Genomic DNA, 12670 nt, shown 5'->3' with positions numbered 1-12670 from the left:
ATATAGCATAGACCGAACCCTATTCAGTCGAAACCTGGCCAACAGACAGTTGGAAAAGAGCCAAAGGACATAAAAAAATTATGACTTACTTTTTAAAAAAATCTCAACTTTCGAATTCAAAGAAAAAATGATGGCCTACAGTTCTATAGCTCTCTTGGAATTTCTACAACAATCTGAGTTTAGGAAATCTGATAACTTACATTCATTTTTATAATCAGAAGTTGCTCACGTATTTGTGAATTTTAAAAGTTCGCTGTTCGTTTCTGGAGTTTGCCTTCCTTTTTACAAAGGAAATCAACTTGAACAGAAATCAAAAATCAAGCCGCGAAAAATTAAATTTGAGACTGAACAAATTTAAAGACTTCCTGAAAAAATAATAACTACCTATATAAGAGTCTGAACTACGCTCATCGTCTCTTAAAGAGCGGAGGACAAAACAAAAAAATGAAATTCTATCAAATCGAGTCAGCAAGACAACAAGCAACATTAAAAACAAATTTCGAATTGGGCGGAGATTTAAAATCTAGTGTCTCAAAATATTGTCTGTTGCGGCGAAGTTCCAACAGAGATGCGTCGAGCGATGCTTCTTTCGAGGAGATGAGTCCTCTGAGCAAAATTATTTACGGTTAAAAAGCTTAGAACACAATCGCAATAACCTTGCTTATCGCCAGGGTAAAGACAAGCATCAATCAACTTTGGACCTAAATCGAGCTTCAATTTTCACCATATATTCAAAATTCGCATGTTCTCCAATTTCAGTGAACTTCAAGAAGGCCTGCTTCCCCAAAAGTTATACTTCATCGAATAATTCATTGTATTTGAAGCTAAATAATTTCAAACCGGTTTCGTCAACAATATCGTCGAAATTCGGAGTGTGGTTTGAGGATGTTTTCACCATTCGACCAGCCGCAGTGGCTTCTAGTCCCAGGGTCTCCAATTGTTTTGCCCTCATGGCCATCGCCAGTCGCTTCTTCTCCTCACGCGTCTGTTTGCGCACTCCTGCTATCACTTTCTTCACCTGGGCATTTTCACTTAACGTCTCCAAGAGGTTCTCGGCAAAAGTTCCTACCTGAAATGGTCCATAGGCCGAGTTAAGATTGCGTAAATTAAGGCGAATTGGGAGCTTAAGTAAGCGCCTATCGCCTAAAAACCTCTCCGTTCTGCTCAAGCATGATTGGGGCGGTTGACAACTGCACATGAATCTTTGGAAAACATGAAACCATTTTATTGAAAAATCAACCGATCTCAAATTCTCGAAATTGTAGAGACCGACCGGATAAGACATTCTGAACACTATTGTGCAATCAAGTCCGAAATTACATGCAAGTGTTGTTTGCAATAGTCACAGAAAGTTACTAAAATTTTTATAAAACGATTCTTAAACCTATATAAATGGGAATTGTTCTGATTGAATTGGAAATCACCGGTAACTCTAGCCCAGCAAGCTCAGTTGGTAGAAGATGGGACTCTTAATCCCAGGGACGTGGATTCGAGCCCCACTTTGGGCGAAGCTTATAGTATTCAACATCAAAATTTACGTCAATACTAAACTCATCAAATCTCTTCCCTATATGGCAGGACTATAAAAATTGGCGCTAAAATAATTAAAGAACAGAAACTTTTAAGCCCGGCTAGCGCAGTCGGTAGAGCATGGGACTCTTAATCCCAGGGTCATGGGTTCGAGCCCCACGTTGGGCGACTCTTATTGCATTCAAATACATTTTCTGTACATATTCCTGTAAAATCCTTTCTCTAATAGGGGTAAACTGAGGCAAAATAAACGTGGAAACATTTAGTTCCAAGTCCAGTTTGTAGATTATGAAACACTTAATTGCCGTATGGTGGTGTAGAGCGCGCAGCGCGATGACCGATTGTTGTTAGATCAAAATGTTTATAAAATTTTTGAAATGAAAAGGACCAACTTGTTCTTCGCTTGCAACTCGTTCCAGCCTGTGCAAAACAGGGACACAACTCTCTCCTATCACCACTTGGGTCTCTTCGTGGTTCTTACATAACACCCGCATCAGCTTCAGCACGTAGGGAACTGCAGGTCTGGCCAAGAACTCCTTCCATCCCTTCTGATCACTCACATACTCCTTATCAGGCGTCAGATTCAGAATGTAGTTTGTACACGAGCTCAAAATTCCGCTTTTGATGATGAAACTTTTCAGCTGGTTTCCATCATTGCTCGGTGGGACACTTTCAACCATAGTTGTGAAACAGTCCACAAACATTTCGGTTCTGGTCGCGTTAGCAACATTCGATATTTTGTCTTCGTTGTATTTTTCAAAGTCGATGTATGGTTTGAAGAAACCGACCAATAAGTTGACCTTGGCTGTTATATTGTCACCAAATGTGAGATAGGGCACAATTGTCATGAGATTCTGCAGTAACAGTGGGTTTTGTTGTATATGGGCGATGTTCATGCAGCTCAAGAAATGCTCCAGTTGTGTCAAATCACCACCGGAAATCTTAAACGAAATTTTAATCTTAAACGCCATTGAGCTAAGCATCATTGTGATAGTAAGCTGAGATATTGCTGTTTTATTGTTGAAAACAGTTTTTTTTCCAGAATAGTTTCGTCACTTTTTTAAATAGTTTTAACATACAACTGCCTGACCTTCAACGAAGTCCCCGACTCTGATTTTGAATTTTGCGTCTCTTGTAGAATCGGCTGCATAACCAACAGCACTTTCTCAACCAGTTCATTTCTCGTAGTACAAGCCTCGTTATTCGAAGATGAAGCTCCACGTCCAATTGACGCTCCCAAACTCGCTGTCTCTGGCATATTCAACACTAGCTGCAGCAGTCGTAGAAATATATTTAGAGTATCGTAATCCGCACTGGCAAGAGCCACTCTGTTACTTCTGACTTTTACCGAGAACGAGAATAATTTCAGTAGCACATACACCAAATGTCTGGAAGCGAACACATCAGTTATTGAGTTTAGGGAATTGAGCATGATTTGGAATCCGTTGCATTCTGCTAGCACCGATGCTAGTTTGTAGAGCTCTTCTTCCTTCTCGTCGTCTTCTGTTTCGGCGCCTGAAGATGAATCTCCGGATGATCTTGCGTTGAGGTTCTCAATGAACTCCTCGGTGGCATCGCCCATCAAGCCTCGCATCCTATAAATTATTCAGAATTAACTTAAATCCTTGACTAATATTGTATGACCAGCTTAATGTCTAGCTGAAGGATATTGCAAAGTTGTGTTCACCCAAAACTATCAAAAACCAAATTCGAATTAACACGATGTGAAACATTCTTGCGATTATGGAATCCAGAGCAAATGTCTTGTAATTGGGGGTCTTGTAATTAAGAAACCACTTTTCTAACAGATCTGTAAGAAATTGAACTTGTTTTTCTAGCTGAACCTTAACGGCTTACAAGCTCCTTCCCACTTGGCCTGGAGGTAATGCGGTACCCTTGCACCCTAAGGTATGTGGTTCGAGTCGCCTTTGCACTCTTATGTCTGGGGTTTGAGTCCCTTCGGGTCGGACCTTGTTTTTTTTTCAGTTATGTATGAATTGACAATGGATTCGTGGTTTGCGTCCTAATTTTGTTTGGCTCAGTTTGCGTTTTTTTTCAAAAGCATTGTATTATCCTGGATGGTTTTTTATTGACTTACATTGACAAAGGAGGCGGAGCAAAAAGCAGAATGGTCCAAGTGCCGAATGGGTCCAAGAGCAGAAAAACAAGAAAAATATTATTGGCTTTTATTGGTTTATACGGGCTAATTGATAAAAACAATTATTAACATCGTCAAAAATACCAAGAAAATGAATAAGTTATGCATAAATTGAATACTTTCATTAAGTTTTTTTGATTAGATTTTTTTTAAATCTTGATTAAGCTGCTCAAATTGTGCATAAAATATTCGTTTCTTTGGTAAAATTGACAATCCTTATACTTAATTTACCGATTAGCTTGTAAAAATTGATATTTTTTTTGTTTTTCTGCTCTTGGACCCATTCTGCTCTTAGACCATTCTGCTTATTGACTGGCCACCATTGCCAAAGCATGGATTTTTATTCTGATTGAAGCCGTTTCTACTGTAATTGAAAGTGGTTCGGGAATTTGCAAATTTGTCATTTTTGATTATGAATCATTTCTTTTTTGGCTTCGTTTTTTTTATACTTGCGAGTGTCCTGTAACCGGGAACTCATCTTTTCCCCGTAAACAACTTTTCTTACAAATCTATTAGAGCGTCACCACTATTAGTGGTGTCCTAACCTTAGCGACACACTTGGCCTAGAGGTAATGCAGTCGCTTTTGCACCCTAATGTCTGGGATTAAGTCTCAATGTAAAAATATAATTTTTTTTCCGGTAAAATGTGAATAGTCCAACTTTCGTTTGACTGCTCAATTTTTTCCAAATTTTAGATGCATTTGTTTCTATTAGAATAAGTTGCTTGAAAAGATCACATTCAATTACGACAGTTTCCACTGTCCAATTATTATCAGTTATAAGTTTCTTGAAAGGATCACATTCAATTAAGTCAATTTCCACAGTCCAATTATTATCAGAGACTAAACAAATGGTAACTGAGCCGACATATGTGAGCAAAAACCAACTGGGCCAATTTTGTTCTTTCATAAAACAACTTTAGCGCTACAAAACTATTTGAAATTCAAATATCTTAATTACCCAAAAACTATAGGTATGCTGATAACCCAATTATAGGTCTGCTGATATGTATATATAAAATTTGCTGATAGCAGCCTAGCCTTGAATAAATTCGAAACAGTCCTGCTCTTGAGGTGTCCTTAATCTTTGATTCAACTGATTTGGGATGCGGTCGATTTTATAAGCGTAGCTATGATGACCTTTCTTGAATCAACTGAATTCTTTTTTCTTTACCTGTAAACCACACGCATGGGTTCCATTTCATTCTGCGGACTACCTCCCCTCTCGGGTGCGAGCCATACTTTGTGGAACACCTCAGCCACAGGGAGTGAGAGACTGATGATCCTGTTATTGACTAGCAACTCCATCCCGTTGTCATCTTCCAGCAATGCTACTAGTTCACAGTCTCTACAGATCTTGTTCTTCACATCTCGCATCAAGGGACCCATTCCTACACAAAACACCATTCTCTAGATAAAGGCCTTTTATTTACGCAGAATTGAGTCCAATAGAAAAGACATTCAGTTTTTCACCGTGATATTCAGTTTTTCAGTTGAAATACGCTTTGGCTCTAATTTAGACCGAAATAATCTAGACCACTTTGGCTATTATCCGATTTGCATGGTTTTCAAATCAGAACTCGAATAACCTTTTCAGATTTGTTTCCGCTTTTTCTTGAATTAAACAGCTATTTGGCAAAATCTTCCAGATTCCCAACTGAGTCGCTTACTCGAGTCTCTATACAAACCATCAAAAATATTTTGTTGAGCGAGGTCTTCTTTTACATATTCTTACATTACAAAACTTCAGTCATATTATTGCGAGCAATCTCTAACCTGGCTCTGAGCAGCTATAAGGATTTCCCTGCATCCTGCCCGCCAAGAAATCCTCCTGCTGGGGATCCTTCTCCAGGCAGAGAGAGAAGTCCGGCGTCTGGTCTGGCACCTCGGGGTGGATGAGGTTGCAGAGCCTCTCGAACACGAAGATTGGTGTTAGCTGGTCCTCGGCTGGGAACTGTTGAAGCGTCACCAAACAGATCTTCATAAATTCCTTCGTCTCGTCCGAGTTTCCTGAAACACAAATATGATTTTGTTTTTCTATATGATCTCGAAAAACTAACATTTTCATCATGAGTTCACTCACAATTCTCAACAAAAAACATAGCCAACAGACAGTTGGCTATGTTTCTCGAAAGAACGCGAGGAAACAGAAAAAAAATACTGACTTGTTTTTTCAAAAAACCTTCAACTTTTAAATTTCGAAGAAAAAAATAGATGACCTTAAAGCTCTTTGAATTTGCAGCACAAATAATGATGGACACTTTTTTGTTAAAATTAACCTAATTTGAGAAAACTGGATCAATAGGCAAAACTTTTATTTCACTGAGAAATCTGATAATTAATTTCCATTTTCGAAATTAGAAGTCGATCACGTTTTCCGTGACCTTTACACTTTATGGTGGTTCGATAATGGAGTTTGCCTTCCTTTTAACAATAGAAATGCCCTGAGCTTGAAAAGAAATCACAAGTCAAACCACGAAAAGTCAAAATTGAGCGTGAACAAATTTAAAAAAACTATAAAAAATCAGCAAAACCTATATAAGAGTAATCACTACGATCATGACTCTTTAAAATTTTTGTTCCTAATCAGTGATATAACTAGGAGAAATTCGAAAGGAGTTGGTTGTCATTCTTGCGTAAATTATTAACACAAAATGTTAATTTTAACTCCTTTTAAATTTTTCTTTTTCCCGCTTAACAGTAGGAGATAACGCACGGTGATTACGCAAATATTAAGGAAAGAGAGTAGCAAAATGTCAATAACTTGAGAAAAAAATTAAATATTTTTTCAAAACTGAAGTCATTCACATTTTTGCGCCATTTGTTCTTTTGTGATTAGAGAGGGTAATGTGCCTATATTTTAGCCAGTGAATTTGAAATGAACTGAAAAAAGTAGAATTCAAAGCCGTGGGAAACCAAATTGCGCCTGAGCTAATTTAAGACTTTTAAAAAAAACAAGAGCTAAAGAATGTCGCACTTTGTTTATTGAAACTCATTAATCTATTGCTAGAAAAATTGGGATAAAACTTGACCTGTAGTCATCAAATCCAGCATCTCCAACAACACTTCCTGCGCTTCATCGATAGCCTTTGTCCTCTGAGTGACCAACTTCTTAATGGCCAAGTATCCATGCAATATCGGCTGGATCAGTTGTGCCTTCCACGAGTTCAGAATCTCACTCACATCCAGCAGTCCACTCAGCAGCTCCGTCAGACATCTCAGTCGAACACCTTGTCGCAGGTCATGACTCCACGAGGCGGACACTCCTCTGATGTTCTCGGCAATCTCTCTCTCCTTCTCGCCGAATTGTTCGATCTCGCACAAAATCAGTTCTGCTATGCGTTTTGGAATACCTATAACGTTGGGGTTCCTAATAGAATCAATTCTGTCAAATAGTTAAATCGCTTCCTAATTGAAAAACAATTTTCGCTCAGAAATGTTTGAAAAAAGAGACCGTTTGGTCTAATGACGTTCTCTCAGGCTTCACTCAGGGATGATAGTTATTACTCATATCGGCTCTTTTCCAGTTTCCCCCCTTAAATTCAATTTTGAAAAGTCTATTTAACGTTATCATAATGCAATGAAATTTGGCGTTGTGAACAAATCGACAACTCTGAACAGATTTGTTCTTCATACTTTACCCATCGTAGCATCACGCATTTAGCCATAATAACACGTAAAACAGACATAAAATTCGGTATTTTGAAAGGGGGGAAACTGGAAAAGAGCCCTAATATCTTATACTAGTCTACTATACTGTGAGCCTGATAACAATTTATTACATTATCATTATATGGAATGGACTACAGCAAATGGTGCCACAATATTTAAAGGAAAATATTTTACAAGCCCGGCTAGCTCAGTTGGTAGAGCATGGGACTCTTAATCCCAGGGTCGTGGGTTCGAGCCCCACGTTGGGCGATCCTTATGAATTTCATTTTCAGGTATCAAAAAACTAAGGATGCACTTTCAAAACTGAAGTCATCCACGTTTTCGTTTTTTCGCGCCATTTGCCCCTTTGTTATTAGAGAGCGGGGCTTTTTTCCTTTCCCCCCACCTCACACAAACATGAAATTTATGGTCTAACGAGTAGTTTTAGAAGGTTAAATATGTTTGTCATGACCTAATTAGTCTGCATGTCAATTTTCATGACAATCGGACAAAGTGAACAGTAACTTCAAATATAAAAAACTGCAGGTGGTGGGGGGGGGGGGGGAGGAAAAAGAGCTGAGAGCGTAATCTGCCTATACTTTAGCCAATGAATCAGCAAATCAGCACGTCTCACCCGTATATGCAAAAGACTATAGATAATGGCGGTAGAATAATTAATGGACCACATTATGTCAAGCCCGGCTAGCTCAGCGATAGTAGTGGGATCGAGTGCTACGTTGGTCGATCCTTATCGTATTCCTTAAGGTAATCCTTAATCGCAATCCTTTTTTTTTCAAGATCTTCCGACTTACCAAAATAAAATCAGCACATGTCTACTGTAAATGTAATAGATTAGGCATATTACCTTGATTAGAAAGAACCACCTTTCTTTCATCTTTGCTTGTCAATTTCTGCACCAGCGCCATCACTTCGGTCAAATCTTGACCAAAACTCACACAGCTACTCTCGTCAATGTAAGCAAACAGCAACACCAGAATTGCCTCACATCTCGCTTCACTTTGAGACGCCAATGTCTCCAAAATATTACAGGACACCGACCGCACTGCCTTCGAGGATGGGTGGAACAAGGTTGCTTTGATCCACGAATTTCCATCTAGCTTGACAGCCATTTCACTTAGGTTTCCTGGGACCTTCTGGACTGCAGCAATTTTATCCTTTTTCCAAGCTTCGAAAGAGTTTTCACCTTTTAGAAACTGCCCGACGTTTACATTCACTCCATGATTAACTTCGGCTGCTTTCTTGCTTGACGTTTCCGATTGTTTCTTAGACGTTTTCTGTATTAAAGTGTGGTATGCTTTCATACATGGCAAAACAACTTCACTAATCACGGCTTTGTTTTCAGATTTAACTGACTTCAGTAGTAACTGCGAAACTGCTCTCAATTTTATCATCCAGCATGTATCTTTACTTATGTTGATATTCCCAGTCAAGAGAGCCACCTGATCATAGAGCGCCTTAGATGCTACGAGTTCTGAGCTTCCCACTAAACTACTCGTGTTTTGTGTAGTCAATGTAGAAATATTTTTCAGCAGAGCTTTACAGAAAGTTATCGTGAGCTTTTCATCATTACGACACACCTGCGAAATAAGTCCATTGACAAGACCTTGGACACGGTCGCATACTTTCCTCAAATTCGACCCCACTAAATGAGTTTCCAGAATTTGCTCTCCAATTTCATGCTTGATGTCATTTCTCGACACGAATGCTCTAAGAAGATAAATACAGTGAATCGACGAGTGAACCAAACATCCAAAGCACTTTTTGTTCAAATTCAGAGCAGATGAGATTTCATCTTCAGCTGAACAAGACTGGCTTTTTCCCGATGAAAAAGCGTCTGAATACACCGTGATCAAGTTATTCCGTTGATCGAAATCAAATAATTCAGCACGGGTTGCAATGATCTTTTCAGCTGTTACGCTTAACTCGTCAAAGGACATTTTGCTGACGTAATACTTCTTGGCGATGGCTTGGATTTCTCGGTGAACGAATGTGTTAGACGTATGTGCTAAGCCTGTTGGCGTCGTTGCATTGGACCCGTGCACAGCTGTCATTGAATCAAAGGACTTCAAAGCCTCCGGGTTCGAATCCCTGTCATTCAATCTGTGCAATAAGTCCTCGAAAGCAGGTCGCTGTGTTTGAATAGACCTGGTCAAATTGTCTGCATTCTCGAGCAACGTATTAAGATTGGCAATCGCTTTTTTGCGGTCGTCCTGATTTTCTATGGGGTCGATGGCGGAAAGACAGGCCTTTGCGTTTAGGGTGAAATCAAACTTGGCGTACTTGCAGAATCCACACGAGCTGCAGAGGAATGGATCTTTTTCGTCGTAGTTAATTTGTCGACACTTGTGACATTGGAACACGTTTTCCCCACAGTTTCCACAAATCCCTGAAAATGATAGGTAGATTTCAATGCAAACAAGAACTCATTACGAATTTTACAGTTTCGATCTAAACATGAGTTCGATGAAATAGAGCTCCCGACCAGTGCAGCTCAAGAAGCAGAAATTCTTGGTGAAAAAAATTTCAAAAAAAAAAATAATTGCACTGGAAGAATCAAATAACGGTGAAGTGGCTAACGACAAATGTAGCTCGAGTTCTATATGAGGTGTTTGTTTGAGGGGTTCAGACGCCGCACTGAGCTGAACAACCCGTAAACTGGTCTTATTTCCCTCATGGATAAATGGTCTTTTTTATTCTTTGTTTTCACAACACCATCCTATACACTAGCTTCGTGGCGTGGCGCTGGCGGGTCCAAATTCCACACACTCTTTTCAAAAAAAAATCCACATTCTAGCTTAGTTGTGTGTTGCCGTGATCAGGGTCTCACCTGGGTTGGCCATGACAGTGCTGCTGCATCTGGGACACTGGAGTTGTTCTGAGTGAGCGTGTGCATTCTCATACAACTCACACACCTCCATCATGATGTTGGTGGCCACCACAGGCAGCCCCAACTCTATCTTCACCTCACTCTGACCTAAACATTTGAGAAAGTTACAAACGAGCCATACCGAACAAACTGATGTCGAAATCATCTAAGTGGGTGACAAGAATCGAGCTCACATCTCTGAATGCTAATTAGATCTTTCAGATTCAGCATCTTGAGAATGATTCTAGACCCAAATTCCTCTGGATACAATCCGCAGTTAACCAATTCTAATGTGGAGGACTTAAGATGAAAATGGGGTGTTTTATCCAGGGGGACTAAGACCCTTCGATGAATTAGTCGGGGATGATTTGTCCAATAAGCTTTTGTCCCGGGGATTGATTGCGCGAGCGTATAACTTGCTGCTAAAATAGCGAGCCAGTAGAAAACGACAAGGAGCTTTTTGTTCTGACAAGTCGTATTCTTATAATTACGGTTTAGCAAGCGTAATCAAGTCGAAAAAAGACACTTTTTTCGGGTTAGTAACATGTTTAACAAAATTAGTTCATTTGATAGCTTGACAGATATAAATTCAAATTTCATTGCTTCTGCGGTACACTTGGCCTAGAGTTAATGACTACGCCCTGAGACGCAAATGTACTAGCTTTGAATCCGGCCAGGGCGTTTTTTTTTCAAACCATAAATATTCTGTTTCAAAAAAATTGTCAGCCTATCGTTAATCATTTGTCTGATAATGTTTCGTCTAATTATTTGCCACATCACAAATTTTTTGTGCTGTAAGCAATTTTCGTTGTAAGTGAAAGAATTCTTTCTGTAATTTTTAAATTTACAGAATATGATTTTTTAGGCTTGCGATAAGCAAGCGTTATCAAATCCGAATATAGACTTTTTCTCGGCTTAACAACCTGTTTAGCAGAATCAATTGAATCAGTTGTATCTTAGTTCATAATGAATTCAAACTTTTATGCGTGTCCGGCACTTCGACTGGTGATAAAGAATGCACCTGGGACGGCGAAAGTCGTGGGTTCGAATCTGACCAGGAACTATTTCCAGACAATGTCGGCCTATAGTTTGTCTGCTTATAGTGGCTTAGTTGTCTCATCGCAGAATCGATTTTTTTGTACGCAATTTTCAATGAAGTAGCTTTTAATGTTTTAAATTACTCCTGCAATTTTTAGTTTTACTAGCCTTGACTTGGTATAATTTCCTGTTTTTTTTCTCTTACGAACTATATTCGGCTTATATTTTATCGACTTAGTGACCTAATTTGGGGTTATTTTAAGGGAAGCATAAGTATTATGCTATAAATCATATAAAACCTGCGATACAAAACCAGAAAGCCGCTAAGTCTGATACAAAACCAGAAAGCCGCTAAAAAATTCGAAAAAGTCGAAAAACTAAATCTATCAAAATGAATCAAGCTAGTTTGAAACAAAGATGCCAGGACAATCTAATGTAAAACTCGAATCAGAAGAAAATTTACCAAGCGGTAACAAAGCCGAAAATACCTTTAAGCCGAACAAAATCAACAAGACTTAAAAAACCCCTCCCTCTCAAAACATACACATGATAAATTTTTTCACCCGTCGAAAACGCAATATGAGATTATTAAGTCGATATAATTAGGGCCCGAAACCTATAAAGCTGAAAAAAACCGAAAAAAAATGTTGCCGTGAAAAACTTGAGCTATTTTTTCTATAAGGTCTTTTAGCAATTTGTGCAATCCAGTGATCATAAAAATTATGTTTATCTTCAAACGACTCAAATTTAGGTCACTAAGCCGATAAAATATAAGCTTAAGCTGAAATCGATTGGGCAGAATAAAGATTTTAAGCAAAAAAAAAACGAATTCAAAAAAATTAAAAACAGCAAAATCAAATCGAAGCACTACAAGTAACTACACTGAAAAGCGTACAGCAAGAAAAAAAAAACAAATAAACGAGTTGGCAACTAAGCCGACAATTTTTTAAACGGAATAGTTTACATAATTTAAAAAAATCAGTGTGCCAGCCATAAAACCAAAGAAATTTGAAGTTCATATGGGCTGAACCTAAATTTACCATTTATAATTTTAACCATTCTGTGAACAAAGTTAGTTAAGGGAAAAAGTCTAGTACCCGATTGCAATACCCTTGCTTATCGCAAGGGTAATGATAACAATTATAATTTCGGCGCTACGGGAAAATATTTGAGTTTCGTCGGCTTAGTTGGCGCTTGTTAATTCTTTTTTAAATTTCCATAAATATCCGACAATTGTTTCTGGACGTGTTTTCAGTAAAGAGAAAATGATTCCACACAACATTTTGAATTTTTTCAAGTTGTGGTTTTTTGAATTTTTTTTTTCATTTTTTCTGGACTTTGTGGCATTCTTTTCCTGTGTGCTAGCTTGCACTAGTATTTTCATGTTATATCGCAGAGGATTAAAAA

The 12670-nt window shown here is 38.5% G+C and overlaps 2 protein-coding genes and 2 non-coding genes across 4 annotated transcripts in view; 2 read left to right on the top strand and 2 right to left on the bottom strand.

The window, feature by feature from the left end:
• LOC134841763 (E3 ubiquitin-protein ligase UBR4-like) overlaps positions 1-12670 on the bottom strand; it is a 54318-nt gene that overhangs the window by 10817 nt on the left and 30831 nt on the right. Inside the window, exons 9-16 of the mRNA XM_063857800.1 lie at positions 10187-10333; positions 8204-9745; positions 6720-7040; positions 5464-5697; positions 4862-5078; positions 2621-3125; positions 1923-2471; positions 841-1069 (exon numbers count right to left, since the gene is read on the bottom strand). Of these exons, the coding sequence (XP_063713870.1) occupies positions 841-1069; positions 1923-2471; positions 2621-3125; positions 4862-5078; positions 5464-5697; positions 6720-7040; positions 8204-9745; positions 10187-10333 (3744 nt within the window). The remainder of the gene's footprint in view (positions 1-840; positions 1070-1922; positions 2472-2620; positions 3126-4861; positions 5079-5463; positions 5698-6719; positions 7041-8203; positions 9746-10186; positions 10334-12670) is intronic.
• Positions 1-12670, bottom strand: part of LOC134841764 (V-type proton ATPase subunit H-like) — a 183374-nt gene that overhangs the window by 142339 nt on the left and 28365 nt on the right. The window lies entirely within an intron of this gene.
• Positions 1626-1698, top strand: Trnak-cuu (transfer RNA lysine (anticodon CUU)). Its single transcript has one exon. It is a non-coding gene; the product is annotated as a tRNA-Lys (tRNA).
• On the top strand, positions 7536-7608 carry Trnak-cuu (transfer RNA lysine (anticodon CUU)). The gene has a single exon. It is a non-coding gene; the product is annotated as a tRNA-Lys (tRNA).

The sequence above is a fragment of the Symsagittifera roscoffensis genome, chromosome 3 (assembly GCF_963678635.1).
Source record: "Symsagittifera roscoffensis chromosome 3, txSymRosc1.1, whole genome shotgun sequence".
Classification (NCBI taxonomy): Eukaryota; Metazoa; Xenacoelomorpha; order Acoela; family Convolutidae; genus Symsagittifera; species Symsagittifera roscoffensis.
The sequence above is the reverse complement of the archived record's forward strand: the minus strand, read 5'-3'. Positions and strand labels throughout refer to the sequence as shown.